Genomic DNA, 23,277 nt, shown 5'->3' with positions numbered 1-23,277 from the left:
TAATATTATCCAAATCCGATACCCTACACCTCTGATTTTGTTCCGACTCAAATATCGGTCGCCGATCGGTACTAGCCTAAATTCGAAACGGTACCTGGTATCTTGCCGGTCAATAGGAAAATCAATATTCAAGCGGATAGTACAATATTTACAACCTTGATAGAATTGTGTGAAAGCGATTTTCGGCATAGGATGCTGCCTCATTGCAGAGTGGGCATGACCAAAATAGTAAAACTACCACCGCTCTTTATCCTTCTTTTATCCATTTTGCCTTCACCAAAAATACGAACCCCAGAGAAGAAGAGGAACAGAAGCAGCAGCCCAAAGGAGAAAACAAAATCCAAATCCAAATCGGCTAAAAAATCCTATCGATCCCGGGAAGGAGAGAGACGAAGCAATGGCGGCGTCTCGCGGGTCTCTCTCTCTCTCTCTCTCTCTCTCTCCACATATAGGCAATATGCGTATTTAGGGATTCTATATATTCAGGAAAAATCTGATTTTTGTTTTAAAAATCTTATCGTTGAATTGCAGAGCTTTGTGATCTTTCCTTCCCGGCCTCCACATGCTTACGGTGGGATCTCTGCTACGCTACGGATCGATTGTAGTTTTGATTTCTCATATAATCGCATGCATGGGGTAGGTATTTCGATTCCATCCTCTATCCAATCCTGATTCAGTTAGACTTACATGATTTAAGAGTCATGGGTTTCTCGTAATTTAGGGAATTGGAAAAAAAATGTTTGATTTTGAGGTTAAATGGTAATTGTGTTTGTGGAATGTATAATTGTGAGCAAAGCTCAGTTGTCTCTTTATTTAGAGTCGTGTCTGTACTCTATAATAGTTGGACTTTTTTTCCCTAATAACTCAGGTGTCCGGGCTAACTTACGCACACTTCAACTAATCCGGGGGCCCAATACCACCACCTATTAGCAGAGCCCAATTAAAGTGGGAGCAAAGCTCCATATGGAGTGGCCCCAAAGGAGTTGATAACATTTGAGAGGTTTCGAACATGAGATCTTATGAGACCTTATGAGACCTTAGGAGAGAACAAACCCCTAAGTCTTGGGCTTTTGACCACTAGGCCAACCCTTTGAGGTTGTGACTTTTTTTTTTTTTGGTAAGTAAGTTGTGACTTACTATAGTGCTTATGAAAGATATTTTTGAATTTTCTCATTATTTGAAATATCCAGAGTGAGGTAATTGTTACAAACTTACTCCTAATGATAAAAAAGGGAATGAATACTTGTGAGCAAAGCCTTGTTTCAACCTAGGTCACATAATCCTCCAGTAGTACCCTCTGCTCTTCAGAATTTAATTAGCTTGGAATGTTTTCGAAAGACTCTTTAACGCTCGTTCTCACTCTCTCAGTCCTGCATGTGTGTATGTGACTAACATTTCAACTCCTCTTAGGTAAAGAATCTTCCACAGTGAGATTGATTGAGGTTCAGGCTGATGGTTTTCTTTTATCTGTCTTATTTGGTTGAATTTTTTGCTCATCAACCGGCCCAATGTTCTTACCCCTTCTGTTTCACGCTCTAGCTCTCTGAGTAAGATTTCTTCTAGCCTTATTGGATAGTTGGTCCAAGATAAAGAAAGGTAGCTACTTCCGTGAGTTATAGAGTAAAAGGTTATCTATTTAGTCAATTGTTCATGTGTATCCAACCTCTTCTTTAGTATTCCTTCATAGTTATTCCAAATCAACCTTTATTTATGCTTTACATCTTGTAGCCTTTTCTTAAATGTATCTAGTTAGTTCATCCCAGCACATGCGAAAGGATGAACGTTGATGCTTGATGCAAGTATGGTGCGGAAATCTATCACCACACAAAGTTAACATATTTTGATTTTTCCTGAAAGGTGCCTTTGTAAAGCTCCACTTTTATTAACTATTTAACTTTAAACACGTCTTGCAATTTTGTGACTCTCTCTCTCTCTCTCTCTCTTAATTCACTTGCTCAATGGACAATTCTTTACATATTTTCAACCCAAGTTACCTTTTTCTGTCTTGCACCAACTTTCATTTCGGCCTAATTTTTCGTGTTTTCTTCTTCCATCTTGTATCTTTGAATCTCTTTGTTAGCATTGTCATTTTTTTTAGTGGTTATATTGTTCAACAACTGTTGTAGAAGTTTTTGACATTTTTTTGTGTGGGGGTGGGCTGGTGGGGTGCTATGTTGTGTGATGTGTGATGTGTGAACTTTATCGATACTGAATCCTGTGTGTGAACTCTTAGTGGCTACTGTGTGCCAATTATTTGGGATGCTTATGATCTCTTACAGAACCAGATGTTTGTAACATAGCAGTGGTTGTCTGGGAAGCCATAGTAAACCCAAGCCGGTTACCTCAATTGATGAGCCACTGGAAGGTCCAAAGCTTCAAGGTCAAAAGGTATCAAAACCTAGCATATCGGAGGATTTCTGGACCACCAGCGCATGTGATATGGACAACAGTGCGGTGCAGTCGCGAGGAAGCATCTCATCAATAAGCACATCAAATCTAATCATGGATACCCATGGCAGTAGCAGTGGAAACCCCTCTTCCGAATTCGTTAATCATGGCAAGTTTGGGTTGCTTCTTTTTACTGATGACCTTATAGGCTGGAAATTTTATGTGCTTTTTGTCACATGTAACAGTTGTCTGCAAATTTGTCTTTCACCGTTAATTCTTGTCAGGTGTAGATGAATCTGGTGCTTTACCTCTTCTATTTTCCTAGAGTATGGCTTCAACTCTGTTGCTGAATGTCTCAGGTCTTCTTCTCTGGAACCAAAATAGGCAGCAGTGGATAGGAAATAAAAAGCCTGAGAATCGGGCGCAGCAGCTTCACGAACCTAAATTGAGGTATGTTGCTTTCGAGTTTCGAAAAGGTTACAGGGTGAGTACCCTAATAGTAAGTGGGGGGCCGCGACTGGTGTGGTTGCGCTAGTTCTCCCGAGGTTTGGGTTGCGCAGTCGGGTCCAATTGTGGCTCGGCTGTAGGGCTTTTCCTCGATTATCAAAAAAAATAAAATAAAGCAATATTAGTGATCTATGTGTAATCTACGCAAATTGCAAGTTAACCCGTAAAGGCAGAAATTGAAGTTTAGCCATCACATAGTTTAAGTAGTATGATTTTGAACCCCTTTTGTTTATCGGAGAATGTAAAAAGTAACATAAATTGGAACATTCAACATGGTTCAGCATTCTAGTGATCATTGTTTCCTCTAGTTGCAAACAATTCTCTTTAGTGTTCTAAAGTTTTAGGTGGCACCCATATTTTAGTAATGTAGTAACCTAAATTAGAAGAGCATGTTGCCCTAAAATTTCAAGTAATTAATCATTTTTTAGGTTGCATGTATAAAGTTAACAATTATTCTAGGACCACACCCCAACACACACCCAAATACACACCCACACACATTGCACACTCTAGTGTGTGTGGGTGTGTGTTTTGGGTGTGGAGGTAGAATTACTCCTTTAAAGTTAAACGGTGGCTACGCACATATACATACAATATCATGTCTTCTTTGGACTTCACAAATAGCTATATATACTTGTACAACAACAACAGAACCCATGTAGACCCCAATAATTGGAGGTATGGGCGGGAGTGGATTGGAGACTGACCTAACTTTTTGCAATATGCACAAAGTGCTGCTCTCTGAATACCACTGAAACAGTGGCCCTATACCTGTTTTGCTGCTGAACCATGCCTCCAAATCAAAGCCAAATGACATCAGAAAAAGTAGGCCTAAAGACCCAATTCAATTTATGTGCACATTACCATGCTTCCTTCATTGATAGTTTAGAGCATCGGTATGCACACATCTAGTTATATATACTTATAAATATCTATTTTACTATCAATATGAAATATATGTGATTTGGGCCCCTGCCAGACACAAATACTTTGTCCGCCATTCTCTATCTTCTGTATTTCTGGTGCACAGTGAAACCTCTTGTTTCTTGAAGAATACCTATGCTTTTGCAGCCTTCTGAATATGTTTTTCTCGAATATGTCAAATCAGAATACAAGATAGTTTGGCAACGTGGTTTGTGCATGATTACTCTCACGTGTCTTTCTTTATTTGTGCTGAATTGTATTCTTCCGTGTCTTGCTCAGTGTGTGCTTATGCTGTGAAAGTTACTTCCATGGAAGCAACAATAGTGCATGCAAGTATTTTGCAGCTTTGGAGACATCATAATTTTTTGAGTGCCAAATGGTTATCCAGTTATGCTTAGCAAACTTTAGACAGCATTTTCTAGTACCAAACTATGGAGTATACATTTGTTTGTAAAAAGTTTGGAAGGTGCTTTTCATGTTCAAAGAATTTCGTGTGTTGCGTCCAAAGGTTTGAATTGTTTGGTTTGTCCAGTTTCTTTTTCTTTCTTGGGGACAAGTACAAGCATGGCATGCCTAGAACACTTCATTGAATGGTGTCTTATCAATTTTGCCTGTACTTTAGAAAACCATCATAATATGCTCTCCGTTATCTTCTGGAGAAACCATTGTTGATTCATGAAGTTGTTTCTTGTAAAATTGTCAGCTCTTGACTGTCTCTGCATGGTTAAAAAAAGTTCTCTCTTTGCAGTTGGAACGCAACCTATGAGAGTTTGCTTGGTAGCAGCAAGCCATTTTCTCAGCCTGTACCTCTTGCTGTAAGCTTCCATCTTTGGAAATGTCATTTTGTTTTATCTTTTCGGGCAACATGCTCTGCTAATTTACTTTAAAATAACAGGAAATGGTAGATTTTCTCGTCGATATATGGGAGCAGGAAGGGATGTATGATTGAGAATGCGGAGACTCTTGAGGTTTTATTAGAGAGTAGAACCCACGACAGCTGTTGTAGATTTTAAATCGCTTTAGTAAACATTTTGTAATCTGTATACTAATACTGCAATGCATTGTCGAATTTATATGAAAATTTCTTGGCACCAGAATTTTAAAAATTCCTAAATTTGTGCAGTGGAAGTTGGTTTCTGTTTTTTCTTTCTTTCCTTCTCCTTTCTATGAATTTATCGAGTCACCGGTTCTGCGAACTTAGTGAGGATTAAGGCTGCCTCTGTGCATATGAACTTGATAAGTTTCAGTCAATCAGTTTTAGAGAGCAATACTAGAGACACAAGTTCAAGCCACAAGATGTCAAGATGCACATAGATTCCACAATATGCATGTGAAACCCTGTGATCCGGAAATCTTGTAGTGCACCCTGTAGGGCACTTCTATGACCATTGAAAACACTTGTGGACGGCTTGTACGTGCCATGTAGAGTGCACTACAGGAAGTGTACCACAGGATTTTTGATTTCCACATGAGACGGTTCTACACAGGATTTCTGATTCCACATTAGACAGATCTAGACACATCAAAGTGTGAATTGCGTCCGGAGAAATGTCCCAATTGTGTTCCCCCTTTAGAAACACCGAAGGGTGACACAAACACGGAGAGAAATATATAATCTCTTGGTTGATTCTTGGCGGGTTTTTTTACACGATAAGGGGTGACCGGTCAGCTTATGCGCATTTCGACTAGTCGATTGTTTCACTTCCCGACCTGGTCAAAGACAAACCATCTATGCCAGAATTGGGGGATTCATTGAGGTTTCTCTCTTTTGGCCTGGCCCCAGAGGTTGTCAAATTTTAAACTTAGAATGTTTATAGCTCATTCATGTTGCCACTCGAGTTACCATTGGGGTTATTCTTGGTGTTTCTTTTTGTCTTGTATATGAGATTAAATTATATACATTGCCGGTGTGAATATTTGTTTCCTCCAAATTAATTACATTGCACTACGTCGCCATGTTCTATTAATTAGGATCATTGTTTTAATGACATGGAGCAATGTAATTGATTCGAAAGAAAGAAATGCGGTCGGGGATATAATTTATTCTCCTTGTATATTCTTTTCATTTGTTGTACGAGACTAGAAGCCGCCATAAACTAGTCATTTGTGGTTGAGTCGCACCACTTTCCTATATAGTGATTACATAGGTTGACGAATGCATATCTTGTCCTCTGTGACTAGTACTTGGTAGAAGTTTTTGGGTGCAAAAATTGGGTGGTACCCAGATTCGAATACTCTATCTCTCCCTCAGCCTACCACTATCTCTCCTCTTTCTTTCTTTCTAAAATTCTGGCCGTCCAAGGACAGTTTGTATGCGCGCTCGGATACGACGTAGGTTATGACCCATTTGCATCCAAAAACTTCTCAATACTTGGACAAGCTACCTTCATACCCGGATCCCCTCTCAACTCGATTTCGGGTCATTTTCGGGTCCAGAATAATCGGTTTTGGATTTGAAAATTTTGCCACAAAAGTGAAAATAAAAGTGGCATCAATGCATTCCGTCTGGAATACTCTAGGAACTGCATATTGCTAGCATGTTTGAGAAGCAATAAAAGAAATAAAAAAAAAAAACCCTTCTCTCAACTCTCCTAGAAGCTCTTAGAGAAATCTCTTCAACTGTACAAGCTTTACCCATCTACCATCTTAAGTTCCCTCTCTCTCCTCTCTCTCTCTTTCATCGGCAAACAACATAAGGCATTTGCTCTCTTTCTCTTTCCAGTTTCTTGAACCCGTGCAATGGCTTTGGCTCGTTTAGCTTTTAAGAACATGGGACAGAGAGTGGCCTCCCCTTCATGTTATTCACTAGCTTCTCAAAGTTTGGTCATTAGGAGTCTCGACACCGCGCAGAAACAGAGGTGGGGCTCCGATCCTCCGCATGGGTTCTCCGCATCGTCCGGTGATCATCACGAGAAATCGGACGGCGGAGAGGTGGCTGTATCCGATGAGGGTGATAAGAAGTTCAAGCTGTTTCCAAGAAAGCAACGCAAGAGGGGCCTCTGGAAGAGAAACGACGACCGCAACTTTGGTAATCTCTCTCTCTCTCTCTCTCTCTCTCTGAACAGAGGATCAAATAAAGATGAAACTAATTTAACTGCCAGAAAATTGAAAATCAATGAAGATAAATCACAATTAGTGCTTTTGTTGCCTAACACCTAGGAAAAAAGGTGCCAACTTCAGGGTGTTTATGTCATTTTACATGAACCTCGATTAATCCCAAGACCCATCCTTGTTAAGGATGATGAAAACATTTACGTGGTCACTTTAAGGACCTTAATTCTTTGTTTGCCTATCGAGATACTTTCTTTATACATAATTTCTAGGCTGGCTTAATGCGTATGATGTGATCGAGATACATATCATTACTAAACATAGGTGAGAATTAACGTTTTAGCGAGCATGTTTTGTGCACCATGTTTTGTTCGCGGCATAGAAAACAATGGCTTGGTACAATGAGACACATCTAAAATTCTATCACTATGACATTGCCGCAGCTGGTTTAAGGAAAAAAAAATTTGATGTACAAGTGTAGTCAACGATTTGTTATATTACAAGTTGATGAGATAACTAAGGCAACCTGAATCGAATTCATATACGTGTACAACAGATCTTTTGCCCTCAGGGTTAGGAAACGCGTTGGTGCAAGCAACAGAGAACATCAACAAGCTGTTGGAGAATTTTTCACCGTCGAGGCTAATAGGCCGATTCAAAGAGCATGACGAATGCTACAAGCTAAGGTACTTGATGCCAGGGTTGGGGAAAGAGGATGTGAAGATAACAGTTGAGGACGGGGTTCTGAGAATAAGAGGAGAGCACAAGGAAGTGGATGAAGAGGAGTCCGATGATGAGCTCTTCTCGGCTATGAGGTACGGGTACTATGATTTTACGGCTGTTTTACCCGAGGATGCCAAGCCTGATGAAATCAAGGCGGAGATGAAGGATGGGGTGCTGACTATTATCATTCCTCGAGCTGAAACACCAAAGAAGGATGTTAAGGAAGTTCAGATTGATTGATGTTTTGGTGTTTGTGTTTGTGGTTTTGGTTTTGTTGTGCTGTTTTAATGGAGTATGTGTTTTGTATGCTGTGGGGACTCAATAATTGTGGTTATTTTCGTCTAACGGATGACAACTTGTTGCCGCTCTTAATCTATGCTTTTTCTACACAATCCTGTGTATCCCATTGTCCCGCGTATAGAATTGTCAACTATTAAAATAGCCAAATTTATCTAGTTCGAGTCGTATTCGATGGAGTAAATCAGTAGGTTGCATAAACAAATCAAAGTCAAACACATATTTCACTTTTAAGTTTTCAAAACTCTTATACTGATATGCATGTGTTATTTGGAGAATGTTATCCGAGGTTGGCTCTGTTCGACAAATAAATAGTTGTCCTTGGTCTGATGAGCCTGCGGAAAAATGTTGCTGTAAGCTTGTCCATTTGAACAAGTTTAGTTATATCGGCTGGGTTGAACCAATAAATCCTCCCTCATTTGATGAAATTGTGAAATTTGTGAGGAAAGGTAATAACTTGGAGCACAAATCTCTTTGGGAGATGTACATTTGTTCAATCTTGCAGGTGAAATTGCATCGTAATAGAGTTGCAGCTGAAATTGTGCATCGTAATAGAGGTACTGAAGTGAGTTGAATAACTTGATGTAAGTTGTTCAACTAATGAATTAGTAATTGCCGGTTAAATGATCGAATTAAGCTGCAACATTTTAATATTTGGCTTGTTTAGCAACATTCCCACAAAATTGCTACTCTCACCGTTTCATAATGAATGACCATTTTGACGCTTTTTATTGTCCCAAATTGATTATACATTTTGAAAAGTGAAAGGGATAAAACCACTTAGTTTCTACTTCTGCCCTTCCCTAAGTTGAAAAGGGTGGTTGTGTTTCCTAACTGTAATTTATTCTTAAAATGGACATTCTTTTTGGGATAGAGGGGTAATTTTTATTTACTCTCAAGATCATAACTAACCGTAGGTTTCTTGGAAATGTGATTGGTGAATTAAACACACTATTCCCACTACCCCACCACACGGTAATCGCTCTTTCAATCTCTTCATCGTCCGTCTCGGCATTCAATGATCCAGATTTTAACAAATTCTTTCAGGAAAAAGTTTGAAAGAGTTTTTTAAAAATCGAACCGTGCAAAACATTTTTAAACGGTGAGATTGAGTACGGTGGAAGAACGGTGAAAGAGACCGGTGGGTGTAGGCTTTTGGTAAACCCAATACCGACACGATTCCCAAGACAGGAGTTAATTTCCATTCTCTTTGGAAAGCAGGGCTATGTTGATTTGAATTTTGAAGACTACAAAGTCCTGAAGACTGAAAATTTATCAAAGTTCTCTTTTTTCAAACAGTAATGCTACACGCACAGCAAATGTGCACAGATTTTTTGTGGGGCCCACTACGGGTCCCACACAAATAATCCAAGCCGTTCATTAAATGTAAAATATGTTTTCAAGGGCCCTCGCAAAAAATCAGCTCAATCCAATACTCATAGATGCTTGATTCAATCATTTAACTTTTCATTCGAATCTCAGGATAATGAAAAGTTAAATGATTGAATCAAACACTTATAGATATCGGATTGAGCTGATTTTTTTGCGGGAGCCCTTGAAAAAATGTTTTACATTTAATGAACGGCTCGGATTATTTGTGTGGGACCCGTAGTGGGCCCCACAAAAAATCTGTGCACAAAATCTGTGCACATTTGCTGTGCGTGTAGCATTTCTGTTTTTCAAACAAACTGTTGGTGAACAAAGTAAAAAAGTATCACAGACATTTCACATTTTTGCAACACAGATGACCCGTACCAAATGTATATGTACCTCTACTCCTCCCGAGCATTTTCAGTTACAGAATTGCATAAAAATTCCATTATGCGGCTGGAAATATTCGGTACAGATACTGAGAGTTTTCGGTACCGGAGATTTGACCTCATTTTTACCTCATTGCCTCATCACCTATGAATTATATCTTGAGAGACTCTAATGACAGAAAAAGGACAGAAATTGAAGTTCAAAACCCTGCTTAATTGCTTGCTTAGATATACTGCATCAGCCCCGTTCCAGTTTACCTTTCTTTTATAAAAGTTATTTTTTTCAATTTTTAAATTCAAATATAATGAAAATAAAAAATAATTTTTTAATTTTTTTTGCACCGTATAAAAAGATTTATCAAACAAGATCCATGTTGATAGAAAAATTATTTAAGTAAACACATCATTTTTTAACTTAAAATTATATATTTTTTCAAAAGATATTTTTTCCACAATCTGGAACACCCCGTGTGTACGTACGCCTTGTTTGGGTTCCTAGTTTTCCGCTTACAACTCGAAATTAAATCTCTGTACCACTGCCAGGGCACTATTTGAGTGGGAATCTCTGATCTTTTAAGGACGGACAAGTCAAGGAACAAGTCTGCCTACACTAGTGTACAGAATCCGTCGTGGGGTTCACCACAGGTCTTATACAAACGATTTAAATTATTTATTAAATATAAAATATTTTTTAAGGGTCTCTAACAAAAAATTAGCTTAATTTGATACCTATAAGTATTTAATTCAATCATCTAACTTTTTATGATCCGAAAATCTAAAAAAAAAACAGTTTTCGATGTGCTTTTAAGACTTTAATTTCAAACCACTTTAACAAATAGTAGAAAACAGTCACTTTGTTTGGTTTAGATTTTAGAAAGTTATTTTTGAGAGTTGGAGTGGTAATGAGTGGAGAGAGATAGAGAGAAAGATTTATTGAAAACTGTGCCGAGAGTTGAGAGTTACTCTCAAAAAGTCCATCCAAGCAAAGTGAGTGTCTTCTTTGTCATGTTCCTACCTTAAAGTGGGCTGTGATTAACATTTTCCGACAAAAAAAAAACGTTATCAAAACTAAAGTCAGTGCAGCATTTCCCAAAAGAAAAAGAGGAATTTTCCAAATGAATATACTACTGCCATTCATCCACTATATCTTTTGTGGGACTCATTCTGAATTTCAAAAAAATATAGAAAAATGTCCATAAATTTTAGAAAATGTTTTTATGGGGTTCTGTAAAAAATCAGCTCCAACGAATATGGGTAAGTATTATTTTTTGATTTGTAGGTGCGAAACTGCTCAACTGTACAGTTTCACCCCTACGAATCGAGAAGTAGTACTTAACGATATTTGTTGGAGCTGATTTTTTACAGGGCCTTATAATATATTATTTTAAAATTTATGAACATTTTTCTGTATATTTTTGAGACCCAAAGCGGATCCTACAAAAAATATAATGAATGATGTAGTGGTTGAAGGTAGTGTAACTATACTTATGGTTTATAATTGGCCAAGTAGTAAGTGATGGCACCTGAGAACTGTCTTCTTCTTCTAGTGGAAACAGTATATGTGTGAGAGCTTCTCTGTGGAAGTGAACATTTGCTTCTCCACATACCCCATCCAACCATCTTCTTCTTCTTCTTCTTCTTTCTCAACATTTCCTATTCCTCAACCTGCAAATTTATGCATCAATAGTTACATCAAACAGACAGTGATGGCCCCATCATTTACAAACTACCCAAATGGTCTGATCAAAGTAGCAGTCACAGTGATTCTTATCTCTTCTCTCTCAGCTCTGCCTCCCAAATCAGGTAAAAGCCACCAACCCTCTTCAGTAAAACAGGTGATATGATAGGGTCTTCAAACTCATCAAAAAAAAAAAAAAAAAATTTGAAAAACCATTGAGTACTATATATTACATTTTTCATATATGAATATCTGCATCTGTATTATTGTGGAATTTGTGTACATTAACTACTGCATGTGCACTCAGAGTTGCTCTCTGGTTTATACTATATATCATGCGGAGTGGGGGTGGGTTTTTTTTTAGCCCTCACCAAATGAAGAGCCCGTTACCTATTCTATCGATTGAGCTAGAAGACATCTTCACTCTTTTACTTAGTTGGTAAGCTCACCCTCCTCCCTTTGTGGAGGCAGGAGTTCGAGCCTGCGAGGAGCAAAGGTGGGGTTCAGGGCTATGAACAGCCTCGGGACTCCATGTGAACTAACCTACTAACTTACTAACTCCCCCCTTTGGATCTCTTGTGAATTAACCTATTAACTTACTAACTCTCTCATACCTCGTTGATGTATAAACTATGACAAAAATAAATAAATAAATAATATTTCAGGTGTTCAAGTTCTCATGTCTAAGTAAATGTTTTTTTGCTTTCTTTGAAAAATGTATATACAGTTGGCTTGGAGTTGTCAAGTTATAGCAAGATGGTGTTGGGTTCAAGGCCTCCAGGGTGTGTAAACAAGTGCATGAGTTGCAGGCCTTGTATGGCTATTCTGGTCATTCCTCCCCATGTTATTATTAAGAATAATAAAAAGGGCTTCAGAGAATCATCACCATCTTCTCATAGAGAGGATGATAACTACTATCTCCTCTCTTGGAAATGCAGATGTGGAAACAAGCTCTACCAGCCTTGAGATTATCCATTTCTTAACCTACCCCTATAATTTCTGTCTCCATTGGACTGGAAGTATATTTGTGTTTAAGATGCATTGCTTTTTACTAATATTGTTGTGGAATACTTTGAGTACTTTGTTTGTGTTTATGAACTTATTGCACATCGGCTAAATAATACTTTTCAATTTATTAGTATTATATGAGTCTGGACGGCACTCCAATTATTGTCAATTAATTCATTTTGGAGGACTTTGTATTTGATTGACTTGGGGCAAAAAATATAATTGGTTTAGCTTATTTTGATGGGATGTATCTATCTTGTGTGAAACGTGGCTTGAATTTGGGGAAGAGAGGCAAAAACAAGGCCCGCAGCCAAATTCCGCTCGAAAGCAAACTTGGGGGCCGGGTCTGGACACCCTAAGGCAATGACCTTCGCAATTCTCAGTTGTTTTGCAACCAAACGGCGGTTAGTTTGGGGGACACAATAGAAGCTTTTCTGCAGCTATTCTAGGGTTTAAAGATTGTTTTTGGAGAGAAAACTTGAGAAACAAATTAAGAGGGTGAACGCGGAGTGATAATTAATCTTTATTGTTGATATATAGTGTAAGATCTCTTGATCCCTTCCCCCATAGATTAGACACATGTTTAGATGCTTATGTTTCATCTTTATTATTCGTGCGATAGCTAGATCGATTGAGTTGTGCATTTCGTATAAACGAAACACTACTATTGTATTGTCTACCTCTCGACGTTCACACCTGAAGAGTGTTAATTAGATCGAAGGCTTGTTGCATTCCAATTAATTATTCTCAAAAACACTACTACTATGATCTTGATTCTTGACAAGCTAGCTCTCTGCTCATGACTGTCCATAATCTAGCTTGACTTGAATGCATATATAGATTAAATTTTCTCCCTGATCTTTTAATTGTACTCCATTAATAATTTGAAAAGTTGTGTTCTTGAGGGAATCATGATCTAGTCAATGACCTCTCCCTATCTGAAATTTGAAGTTGAGGGAGGACAACGTACAACAGCAGATGCATCCAAGAGCATGGAGATGTCTTGTCTTCTCCGTAACCAAAATGCTCAATTGTTAAATCAAAACCCACAGTGACATTTATATGCTTTTTTTCCTGAATGGACTGAGGCAAAGGCAGGCAGGCATGTATGTACCAACGTTGAAGGAGAAAACACTATTGGAAAGTACTGCATTTTGCCCCTTTACTGATTTACGGAGTAGATCTGTTTGTTTATATCCATTGGGTCAAAGCCTGGTCGACAAAAATGTCCTTCAATCAATTACAGTACTACTGTATTAATTTGAGACAACAAAGAAACAAAATACTAGTACTAGTATCCGGAGAGTTGGATCCGGCTTCTTTTAAGTTCTAACCAGATCCGACTTCTTACCGGTCAGAGTATAAAGAAGTCTTTCTAAGATCCGGCTTCTTTAAGTTCTAACTAGATCTGGCTTCTTACCGGTCGGAGTACAAAGAAGTCTTTGTAATCGCATATCGATCATCCCTAATCGACAATGAAAACTAAAACAAAAAAAATGTAAACTGAATACCAAGTATTTCAGTATAAACAAAATAGTATCGGGAGAGTCTCGGATCCGGCTTTTAAGTTCTAACCAGATCTGGCTTCTCACTGGTTAGACTACAAAGAAGTCTTTGTAATCGCATATCGATATTGAAAAGTAAAAAAAGAAATGTAAATTGAATACCAAATACTTCAGTATGTTTATGTGAAAAATGTAGCAATAATTATTTGCTATTTGTGTAGCAGAAAGCATGTTGTTTGGAGTGGCAATCTCTCGTATGGTCTTCAATAAATTTTCTGCATCTATTTCTCTCAATTTATTATTCTTAAAAATCTCCTTCAAAATCCAGACCTGGGTTCGAATGTCAATACGCTAAATTTCATGAAGAATTTATTTTTCAATCTTTTTTATCATCTAGTTTTCAATCATTTAACGATTAAAAATGAAGAGTTTGGGCATAAAACTCAAACTAATGCGATTGGGGGCCCAATGAAACTCAAACCACTAAAAAGGGAAAATGATAGCCAATGACGTGTTTTGATAATTAATACCTGCTAAAGACATTTTTAGCATTAACAAATATTTTTAGTATATCCTTAGCGGGTATTAATTATCAAAACATGTCTTGAGCTATCATTTTCCCCTAACAATATCCAGCCCACTTATTGAACGACCTAACTTTTGGTCCACAGGCTCAATTTGATCCAATACGGCCCATTCCTTAGCCCATCCGGCCCAATTCTCCACCCCTACAAAAACCCACCAGAAATACCCATTGAATTCATCTCCTTAAAATGGCCCTCTGTTTCTCTCCGACCAGCGTGCTCCAGAACCAGGGTTGGCCTCGCCCGCACGCAAATCTCTCTCCTCTCCACCAATCTAGTTATTCCCTTTTCACCTCATCCCCACTGCTTGTCGCCGTCGAATCTCAATCCGCGGCGGAGCCGGTGCAGCTCAGCTAGTCCCCGCCGTCCGCCGCCGCCGGAATCTGAGCTACCCCCAACAGAAGGTACCTTCTCTAACGATTTTATACCCTAATTATTTGTTATGTATGCTGGTTTTGCTTGAAACGTTATCTAGGGTTTGTAGTTCCTTGTTTTTGTAAGGCAAATGCTGTGATATTTATTGGTAATTGCGGCTTTGTTTGGTTTGGTTTTTGGGAGAGATTTTTGAGGTAACAAGTGGGGAGAAATACATAAAGAAATGAGAGTAATAGTACTAATTGGGAAGAAAACTTACTGGAGACCGTGCGCAGCAATAAAAGGGTTGGGTATTTTGGGGGAGGTTTCTGGGATAATGAGTGGAGGTAGATAGATAAGAAATGAGAGTAATAATTGGGAAGAAAACTTATTGGAGACCATGCGCAGAGAGATAAAAGGTAACCAAAGCGAATACAGGTGTCGTTTGATGAGTGGATATTCGTAAATTTATGGTGATATGTGGTTTTATTAATTTAATAGCTGAGTTGATAATCAAAAAGTGCGAGTTTGGAAGCGGTTTTAGTTTGTTAATTTATTGGGTTAAAGGATTTTGACCTCAACATGAGCTTTGAATTTTCACTAGAGAGGAAAGGTTGTTTGATTTATGGCACTTGGCTATTTTTTGAATTTGGAAACATAAATCAGAACTTCTTGAGTAGAGTGAAGGGTAAGTGTTCACTGTTTAGTGCGCAATTGTGGAAACTCTAACCTTCAAGGTTTGTGAGTTTACGCTATTGTCTAAATGGTGTTTTCAGTATCTAGTCCAAAAATTTCCAATTTTCAGGACTACTCATTTCCTCCAACTAAATGATATTTTTGGTAATTTTAGTAGAAACAAGTGGTATTTTGGTGTTCAAAGACAAAAAAAATATAGCGTGAATTCAAAGTAACCACTTTTTTCTTGTTGGAAATTTGAATCCTAAGCTCAATATGGCATTTTTCAAGTTCTGACTTTCTTGTAACTGTGTTTTAATCACATTTTGTCAGTTAGCTTACTCATTAGGGTTATTTTTGCTCCATTTTGAAAATTTTCACAATGCATTTGGCCGTCCTTAACTGAACAAATAAGCGATCAACCCTTTTGTCTAGTATTAGTCTTGAGCATGATTGCCCATACATGACCAAGAAATCGCTGATGAAGATTTGCTTCTGGGAGAAAGTACTCCTTTTGGTGAAGTTGAGAAAATGCTTGGTAATATTCATTGGTTTGTGCCCGATAGGCAAATCAACTCGGATTTTCTTGGAAGGGAATAGGCCATTTTTTGGAGAATTCCAAAAGTTCATGTTTTGTGCAGGAGGGCTTTGGCTTATTAATGCATAATGTTAGGAGATTTTGGATATGCAAAATAGTGAACTGCATGTGGTCGCTCAGTAGATTGATGTTTATCATGGTTTTTTGATGTCCAATGATGACACGATGACATTGCTCTGCTCTATGACATTCTAAAGCCCAAAGCCGAGTCTCAACCTCCTGTATGGAGCCCTACCACATGTAATAGTGAAATACAGAAAATTTGAATGTCAAGATATGGTTGCACGAATGTTGCTGAAAAGGGTTATTGTTTGCATAGCATTAGGATGCAAAAGTTATCATATCGAACAGTAGGATTTGATGATATTTCCTTCATTAATATATTTTAGTAATGTTCCAGTGATATGTTTGAAACTTAACTATTTTTCTTGGGTTTATGTTTTTTGTGTCATATTCCTATATTGTACAAATAAGCCCCAACTATTTTGAACTTTGTAGTAAACAAGTTCTATAGTTTAAAACTTGGATTCTTCCTCTGTCCCCTTTGGAATGAGAGAAATGTTAGCCATCGCTGTATGTTAGTAACTGCTTGGGACATGATCGGTATGCAGATATATGTTTTTCTTTTGTTCCATCTGTTATGCTGCCATTTGGCCGGCTAAAAATTGCCAGTGAAACTTGGGTCTTATTATTTTAGTAATTCCATAATAGTTAAATCTCCTATAGCTTAATGTTCACGCAACAAATATTATCAGAATATGTTTGACAGAAAGTTTAAAGTTTCTTACCCTACTCTAAATCTGGGTACTTGTTTAAATCTCCTATAGCTTAATGTGATCTTTGGGTACTTGTTTCCATGGCTTCACATTGTTTGATATGGTAGAACTTATAGACACGTCAAGTAGCAACTAGCAAGAGTTATTTTACTCTTGTCCTATTCCATTATGTATGAATTGTTTAGAGCTGAGATTGACTGATCTGTGGTGGTGTTCTTGCGCAGGTCCAGAAGCAACTTTTGCTAGGTTGAAAGATGCAGTGCAGATCTTCCTTGCCGTTCTATTCTGGATGTCCTTATTCTTTTGGGCTTCAGCATGGGATGGAAGAAATGATGATGATAGACCAAACAAGGGATCTCGATTTAGAAGATGACTTACTAAGGATTTTGCTATGTATGTTAACAAAACAGAGAACTGAGAAGCAGTATTATTGGAAATATTATGATTTTTTTTTTATGTTTGGGGATTAATTTTAGATATTCCCTCATCTCTTGATCCATTTTTTGTACAAACTTTTGTTAAAGATTTGTGATAGCCTGGTTGGACAAGGTTGAAGATGTCACCTTGGAGGAATAAATGGAGAACATGCGATACATGGAAACCAAGAATTGAGAAATTGATGAACAGACGGAAGACAAACAAATGGTTGATGCCGGAGGTACTGAATTGGTCCAGATTCCATAAAAGGATCCAGACTATTGTTTAGTCTTGACAAACAAGCAAGATACTGGAACTGATGAGCTTCTTGAGCAAGAATTGTTTTCAAGTAACTGAATTCAAGAAAGTAATGAGGAAGCCAGCTGAGATTGAGGATGATCTGCACATCGTCAAACAACTCCCTTCCGTTTTTAGCTAAACATGGCCAGTAGTTCTATCATAACAATGCTGAAGTCTCTTTTGCCTCTTCAATGTCGTGGTTCCTGGGGTGTAATGTAACTTTGTTCCTGGGAGTCATCGAATTTTTTTTGGGTTCAAATTACTTATGGATCCTATGGTAGTTGTGTTACCCTAGTGGAGAGCATTGTAATTTGAAATTTACCCAAATTGTTTGTTTTATTGTTTAGAGCAGAAGGATTGGTGGATAGCATTGTAATTGAATTATGTGACAACCCTAGTCTTGATTATGAGGAGACCTCCAGAAGACAAATTGTACGGTACAAATATGTTCTTTCTTGGAGCAAGATCCTCTAGCCCAGTGGCAGGACAACTGATCATTACTCCTGGACGAATCGAGCTCTAGGGGCTCTTCCTGTAAGTGTGGTGGCGAGAGCATCTGGAGCGTTGCTCCAAGAGCAGATGTATTAAAGTATTAGGTCGAGATATAATAATTCGTGTTTTTCGTGTATATGTTCCAACAGATTATATTTGTATATAAGGCTTTGCTCCAACATCCTATTCTGATCATAAACACTGAGAATAAGCTTCCCAACTGGACAAGATTGCAAAACGTACATCACCAAAGATTGATTGCTGTCCTTCAGTTTTATTAATGGACATATGAAAAATATATACTTGTACACCTTATCTGCTTACTACATACATCCAATATGACACATCCTCATGGAGAATATCCTAAAAAAAAAAAGGCCCCACAGATCCACCCACTCCATCAAGTTCCCAATAGGGAAAACTATGAACTATTCTTTGTCATTGCGACAGGAGGGGGCTTGCCCATCAGCCTATGTTGTATCCAGTTTCTTCAAAAGAGACATCCAGAAATGGGTAGCAGCAATGACCGGTTCATTTGTCTACATTCTTTTTCTCCTGCTGAAAATATGTTTCACTCCGCCACCTCTATAAACCGCCTTCACTCCACCCCCACTCAAATTCTTAACTTGAACAGCTACGCCTAAGAAAGGTATATAGCTTTAGATGAAAACCCAGAAACCAAATCGGAAGAAAAAGGTATACTTTCAGAGAAAGGCAGATTAGTAAAAGGTAGAATCTATTCCAAGCCCTCTAGGCCAAACCCATAACTCTTCCAATAGATTCCACCTTTTTTTCTCAGAGAAAGGCAGATACAATAGAACAGATTACCCTCACCTTTGGATTAAGGCTAGGAATCTTTTTCTTTTCTTTCTGTTTGTGTTTCAGTCTTATGGCATGCCTTGAGAGGAAGCATTGCATCATAAAAGCAATTGTTGATGTCGAAATAGAGGCTATCTGTTTAGAATTATTGGAGATTGCTGCCAGGCTTTATATACACCAGTTCTACAAATGGAATGGCTCTTTCCACTTGATTTGCCTTTCAAACCAATGGGGTCTTCTTCTTTCTTCTCTTGGTTCCTTCTCTTTTTCTTGGTCACCTTTCCCAAGGGTATTTACCTTTCTTGTAATTCCTTCTATCAGTCTTTAATTCTTCTTGATAAGATTTAGTACATGATTTCTCTTTCTACCATTTTTCATTTCATGTTGAATTCAAATGATAAATTCCATGATGTTTAGTATTACTACCAGGTTGTTCTTGCCATCAGGAACCATGGAGATAATTATTTTGATCTTGTCATTAAATGGAAACTGAACTATTCTGATGTATGATTGATGAGCTTCTTTAATCCATAGTGACATGGTTTTTATGAAATTGTGCAACTAAAGGCTATGCTACTCTGTTTGGTTTGTATTTTAAGGGAAAAAGTTGTCAGAAGAATGTTTTCCAGGTGTTTGATGAAAGAATATGAATTAGTTGATTAGTAATATTTTCCAGGTGTTTGTCATCATCTTTTCATCTCCAATCTTGGTATTCAAGTAGATGAAGATTTGGACAAGGAATTAACTCATTCCTTTTCTTCTTGCAGTCCATGCATTTACTGGGACATACGGAGTAAACTATGGCAGAATCGCAGACAATATCCCAAAACCCGGAAACGTAGCCTTACTTCTCAAAGCAAACAAGATAAAGAACGTCAGAATATACGATGCTGATCACGAAGTTCTAACCGCCTTCAAAGGGTCTGGTGTCGAAATAATAGTGGGACTCGGAAACGAATACTTAAAAGACATAAGCGTGAGTGAAGATCGCGCCATGGATTGGGTGAAAGAAAATGTGCAAGCATTCCTCCCTGGGACTTCCATCAAAGGAATCGCAGTGGGGAATGAGGTATTAGGAAGCACTGATCAAGAACTCTGGGAGGCCTTGTTGCCAGCAGTGAAAAATGTCTACAATGCCCTTGACCGCCTCGATTTAACCAAAACGGTTGAGGTCTCCTCGCCCCATTCCGAGGCTGTTTTTGAGAATTCCTACCCTCCATCATCTTGTACTGTTAAAGAAACAATTCTTCCCTACATGAAACCACTTCTTCAGTTCTTTTCTCAGACTAATTCCCCTTTCTACATAAACGCTTACCCATTTCTGGCCTATATAAGCGATCCTGTTACTATTGATATTAAGTATGCTCTTTTCGAATCAAATTCTGGAATCTATGACTCGAAGACTAAACTTCACTATGATAACATGTTCGCGGCTCAGATTGATGCGGCTTACATTGCCTTGGAAAAGGCAGGATTCGGAAAAATGGAGGTTATTATTTCAGAAACCGGGTGGGCTTCAAAGGGTGATGCTAATGAAGTTGGGGCTACTGTGAAGAATGCAAAGACTTATAACCAGAATTTACGTAAGTTGCTAGCAAAGAAGAAGGGGACGCCTTATAAACCGAAGATTGCGATCAGGGCTTATATCTTCGCCATGTTTAATGAGAACTTGAAGCCTGGACCGACGTCTGAGAGGAACTTCGGACTGTTCAAAGCTGATGGGAGCATTGCTTATGACATTGGGTTTGATGGACTTGAAACTTCTTCAGCAGTATCTTCTCTCCTCTCCCTCAAGGTATGATTTTCACAAATACTCCTCCTACAATTCTGATTAATGTTTATGGTTTTTCTCTTCATTGGAAAATTAATATCAACCATCAATCGTTTGGTGGACATTTGCATCCACTTTCAAGTAGATCATACAAATGGTTCTGCCAGTTATCTCCCTGCTATCTTTTACTTTCTTGATTTCTCGAAAGACCTTGTGAAGTTCTTCCATGATTTTCCCTTCTTCTTCTTCTTTATGGCATTTCTATGTCACTTTATGTATGATGTGAGTGTGAACTTATTGCCATTTTATAAGTTCAAGTCTGATGAAATGCAAGTGTTGGGACAATTCGCATGCCCAAACTTCCAGTTCCTGGAAATCTAGCTAACATCTGTCCTTAGTCCTCAGTTCCATGAGATGAGGCTCTTTGCCAAATGCCACAGAAATAGAATTTGGTGAACATAGGCATCTTGTCAGACATCTTGAATCTCTTATTGTCCTCGGATGGTGGGCTTGATACTGTGTGAATAATCAAGGATGTTACTTTTATGTTACCTTACGCCAAAGCAACTAGTATTTGTTTGGAAGATGGTTTTGAGTATGATGATTTTCAGTTCCACATTCTCTTCTTCGGGTTCGCGAAAAATTCATTTCACATGGAACTGCTGATAATCGTATACGTGTTGTATCTTGCTTGTGAGGATAATGTTGTAGCAAAATGTGGTGCGCTAGTGTCACATTCAAGAATTCAAGGCTTTTCATATATTCCGAATCGATATGTTAAAAGTTAAAGGCATCCACACACCCACTTGGGGCACATAGAGAGGCAAGGAGAAGCAAATGCTGCTCAAGAGAAAAGATTCAATTGGGAAATTGTGGCCCTAAACTTGGGATAAGATTATGGAGAAGTAACAAGTAAATATGAATGATCTAAGGATGGTTTTATCTAGAACTGTCAATTTCCAACCCGACCCATGAACCCGCCAGAACCTACCCGTTGCCTCCTCTCGTTTTATCACTTGAGGAATAACCCGTAATGGACTAGTCCCGTGTCCTTCGTCTCTGTATTTCACTTGCACCAGACCCTTTCTGCTCTTTCTTTGCTATATCCATCTTCTTATGTTCCAAATGTTAATTTTTTTTTTTTTTTTTCAGGATATCGGATTAAAAGGTTGGTTCAAGTCTTCCTACTCGCTGATTTACACGACTTCTGCGGTTGTTCTTCTTCTGATTTTCGCATGATGAGGTCTTTCGAAAGGCGCCAACATCTATTTCCCTCTTTCGGTTCGATGGTACACAGATAATGGAGCTGTCCCATCTCCTTCAGTTATGTACAGATTGTTGCAAAGTTGCTTCTGTTTGATTCAAATGTATGTTCTTGTTACACAATATTGGAATTCTTGAAAGCTGAAAATCGTGGATGTCGTTTTGAAATAATGCAAGAGCAATATTGCTATGTTTAGTCTTGTGATTCTATTGGTAAAGAGCAACTCCACCCATGAGCTATTTGGGCCACCAACGTACGTAAAAACTTAGCAAAATATAGGACAAAGTGCATCAGCTGTGCGCGCTCTACCCGTAAAGCCAAAATTGGTGCCAGAAAATGGTGAAGTCATCTTTGGCGCCGAATTTGACAGTCTAATCATTTCGACCAATAGCTCTGTATCGAAAAATCAGATGGTTTTAATCTAGGGGTGTATATGGAGTCGAGATCGTGCCAAAATAGCAACAAACTGGTACACCAACAGTGCTATTTTCATTTTTTTTTTTAGCTTCTTGACATTGTATCAAGTCCTGAAATGAGTGTGGTGTCCTTTTTCCCAAGTATCATAATCTTGATTTAAATTTGATAGATTATGCTTGAAAAATGTAACACATGCGTACATTTGTGTTCGACACCTGTCGCCATGATATTCGTCTCCCGACCAATACCACAGTTCAGACGGAACCAGTCAAGAAAATTGTACGTTGTACAAGTACGAAATTCTTCAATTCGTTAGGAATTTTTGTAAGCTACCTTACGGGAGTTTCAAACTTTGCTGGAACCCAAATGAGGAAAGTTTGCTTCATTTGACCGTTTGATGCTTAGAAACTTCCAAGTCAAGCACCAGTTGCATGAGCTTATTTGACCGTTTGATGCTTAGAAACTTCCAAGTCAGGCACCAGTTGCGTGAGCTTATTTTTCTTCGTAACTTTTCGTCGTCTAAATGCATTCTTCATTGCCAAATCATCTCACTTAGGCGAGGTGGCTTTAAAACAAGAGGCTATCTCGAACAATAGCGGTTAAGTCCAAGATCGTTCGCAAAGAGTAAAAAGTTAAGTCGCGATACTTTCAATTGATTTCCAATCTAATTAATTCGAAGAACAATGGAAGTTTGGGTTTCGAATATCGTTTAAACTAAAATTAATAGAAAGTAGTTTAAAGGTTTTGAAAACAAGAGAGAGAAGGGGCTCAGGTTTCGATTCAACCTCCCCCCTCATAATATGGTTGTGATGAAATCTAAAGTTACATCCCACATATAACACGGATCACCATTAGGGTAGCGATCCCTGTCGATAATGGCCAAGAAAATTTACAAAATTCGTACTTATTTGTAAAGACTATCTCAACATTGTGCGAATTGTCATACTGGAACGACCCCCTGTTGAAGTA

General features: G+C 38.3%; 5 protein-coding genes and 1 non-coding gene across 9 annotated transcripts; 5 read left to right on the top strand and 1 right to left on the bottom strand.

The window, feature by feature from the left end:
- The first annotated feature begins 253 nt into the window (after positions 1–253).
- Positions 254–4,925, top strand: LOC131335418 (uncharacterized). 2 transcript variants are annotated; one of them, XM_058370748.1, is made up of 6 exons: positions 254–414; positions 532–636; positions 2,304–2,557; positions 2,748–2,838; positions 4,568–4,634; positions 4,715–4,925. In XM_058370748.1, exons 2-6 carry the CDS (start codon positions 563–565, stop codon positions 4,766–4,768), a joined length of 540 nt encoding a protein of 179 aa, XP_058226731.1. In that variant the 5' UTR covers positions 254–414; positions 532–562; the 3' UTR covers positions 4,769–4,925. The 2 variants fall into 2 exon arrangements, with proteins under 2 accessions (XP_058226731.1, XP_058226732.1); XM_058370749.1 differs by having other exon boundaries at positions 2,280–2,557.
- Positions 3,668–3,775, bottom strand: LOC131299365 (small nucleolar RNA snoR100). The gene has a single exon (XR_009190750.1). It is a non-coding gene; the product is annotated as a small nucleolar RNA snoR100 (small nucleolar RNA).
- A 1,371-nt stretch (positions 4,926–6,296) lies between the features above and the next one.
- Positions 6,297–7,982, top strand: LOC131335417 (26.5 kDa heat shock protein, mitochondrial). 2 transcript variants are annotated; one of them, XM_058370746.1, is made up of 2 exons: positions 6,297–6,847; positions 7,442–7,982. In XM_058370746.1, exons 1-2 carry the CDS (start codon positions 6,559–6,561, stop codon positions 7,831–7,833), a joined length of 681 nt encoding a protein of 226 aa, XP_058226729.1. In that variant the 5' UTR covers positions 6,297–6,558; the 3' UTR covers positions 7,834–7,982. The 2 variants fall into 2 exon arrangements, with proteins under 2 accessions (XP_058226729.1, XP_058226728.1); XM_058370745.1 differs by having other exon boundaries at positions 6,315–6,847; positions 7,427–7,982.
- Positions 7,983–11,171: 3,189 nt separating this feature from the next.
- On the top strand, positions 11,172–12,472 carry LOC131335416 (EPIDERMAL PATTERNING FACTOR-like protein 2). Its single transcript, XM_058370744.1, has 2 exons — positions 11,172–11,453; positions 12,056–12,472. The coding sequence occupies exons 1-2, from the start codon at positions 11,210–11,212 to the stop codon at positions 12,292–12,294; spliced, it is 483 nt and encodes a 160-aa protein (XP_058226727.1). The 5' UTR covers positions 11,172–11,209; the 3' UTR covers positions 12,295–12,472.
- Positions 12,473–13,259: 787 nt separating this feature from the next.
- Positions 13,260–17,864, top strand: LOC131298777 (uncharacterized). The gene is made up of 3 exons (XM_058324248.1): positions 13,260–13,336; positions 14,513–14,829; positions 17,053–17,864. Exons 1-3 carry the CDS (start codon positions 13,260–13,262, stop codon positions 17,199–17,201), a joined length of 543 nt encoding a protein of 180 aa, XP_058180231.1. The 3' UTR covers positions 17,202–17,864.
- Positions 17,865–18,347: 483 nt separating this feature from the next.
- On the top strand, positions 18,348–22,090 carry LOC131335414 (glucan endo-1,3-beta-glucosidase 14-like). 2 transcript variants are annotated; one of them, XM_058370741.1, is made up of 3 exons: positions 18,348–18,566; positions 19,624–20,651; positions 21,780–22,090. In XM_058370741.1, exons 1-3 carry the CDS (start codon positions 18,389–18,391, stop codon positions 21,864–21,866), a joined length of 1,293 nt encoding a protein of 430 aa, XP_058226724.1. In that variant the 5' UTR covers positions 18,348–18,388; the 3' UTR covers positions 21,867–22,090. The 2 variants fall into 2 exon arrangements, with proteins under 2 accessions (XP_058226724.1, XP_058226726.1); XM_058370743.1 differs by having other exon boundaries at positions 18,356–19,145.
- The last annotated feature ends 1,187 nt before the right edge of the window (positions 22,091–23,277 follow it).

This window comes from Rhododendron vialii, chromosome 8a (genome assembly GCF_030253575.1).
Source record: "Rhododendron vialii isolate Sample 1 chromosome 8a, ASM3025357v1".
NCBI lineage: Eukaryota > Viridiplantae > Streptophyta > Magnoliopsida > Ericales > Ericaceae > Rhododendron > Rhododendron vialii.
The sequence above is the reverse complement of the archived record's forward strand: the minus strand, read 5'-3'. Positions and strand labels throughout refer to the sequence as shown.

Excerpts from the sequence above, each read along its gene's own strand:
- LOC131335418 (XM_058370748.1), top strand. The coding sequence starts at position 563 with ATGCTTACGGTGGGATCTCTGCTACGCTACGGATCGATTGTAGTTTTG. Across the intron at positions 637-2,303 it reads CATATAATCGCATGCATGGG|TGGTTGTCTGGGAAGCCATA; the intron begins GTAGGTATTTCG and ends GTAACATAGCAG. Across the intron at positions 2,558-2,747 it reads TTCCGAATTCGTTAATCATG|GTCTTCTTCTCTGGAACCAA; the intron begins GCAAGTTTGGGT and ends TGAATGTCTCAG.
- LOC131335417 (XM_058370745.1), top strand. The coding sequence starts at position 6,559 with ATGGCTTTGGCTCGTTTAGCTTTTAAGAACATGGGACAGAGAGTGGCC. Across the intron at positions 6,848-7,426 it reads AAACGACGACCGCAACTTTG|ATCTTTTGCCCTCAGGGTTA; the intron begins GTAATCTCTCTC and ends CGTGTACAACAG.
- LOC131335416 (XM_058370744.1), top strand. The coding sequence starts at position 11,210 with ATGTGTGAGAGCTTCTCTGTGGAAGTGAACATTTGCTTCTCCACATAC. Across the intron at positions 11,454-12,055 it reads AGCTCTGCCTCCCAAATCAG|TTGGCTTGGAGTTGTCAAGT; the intron begins GTAAAAGCCACC and ends ATGTATATACAG.
- LOC131298777 (XM_058324248.1), top strand. The coding sequence starts at position 13,260 with ATGACCTCTCCCTATCTGAAATTTGAAGTTGAGGGAGGACAACGTACA. Across the intron at positions 13,337-14,512 it reads GCATCCAAGAGCATGGAGAT|GCTCAATTTGATCCAATACG; the intron begins GTCTTGTCTTCT and ends TTTGGTCCACAG. Across the intron at positions 14,830-17,052 it reads TGAGCTACCCCCAACAGAAG|GTCCAGAAGCAACTTTTGCT; the intron begins GTACCTTCTCTA and ends GTTCTTGCGCAG.
- LOC131335414 (XM_058370741.1), top strand. The coding sequence starts at position 18,389 with ATGGAGAATATCCTAAAAAAAAAAAGGCCCCACAGATCCACCCACTCC. Across the intron at positions 18,567-19,623 it reads ATGGGTAGCAGCAATGACCG|TCCATGCATTTACTGGGACA; the intron begins GTTCATTTGTCT and ends TTCTTCTTGCAG. Across the intron at positions 20,652-21,779 it reads CTTCTCTCCTCTCCCTCAAG|GATATCGGATTAAAAGGTTG; the intron begins GTATGATTTTCA and ends TTTTTTTTTCAG.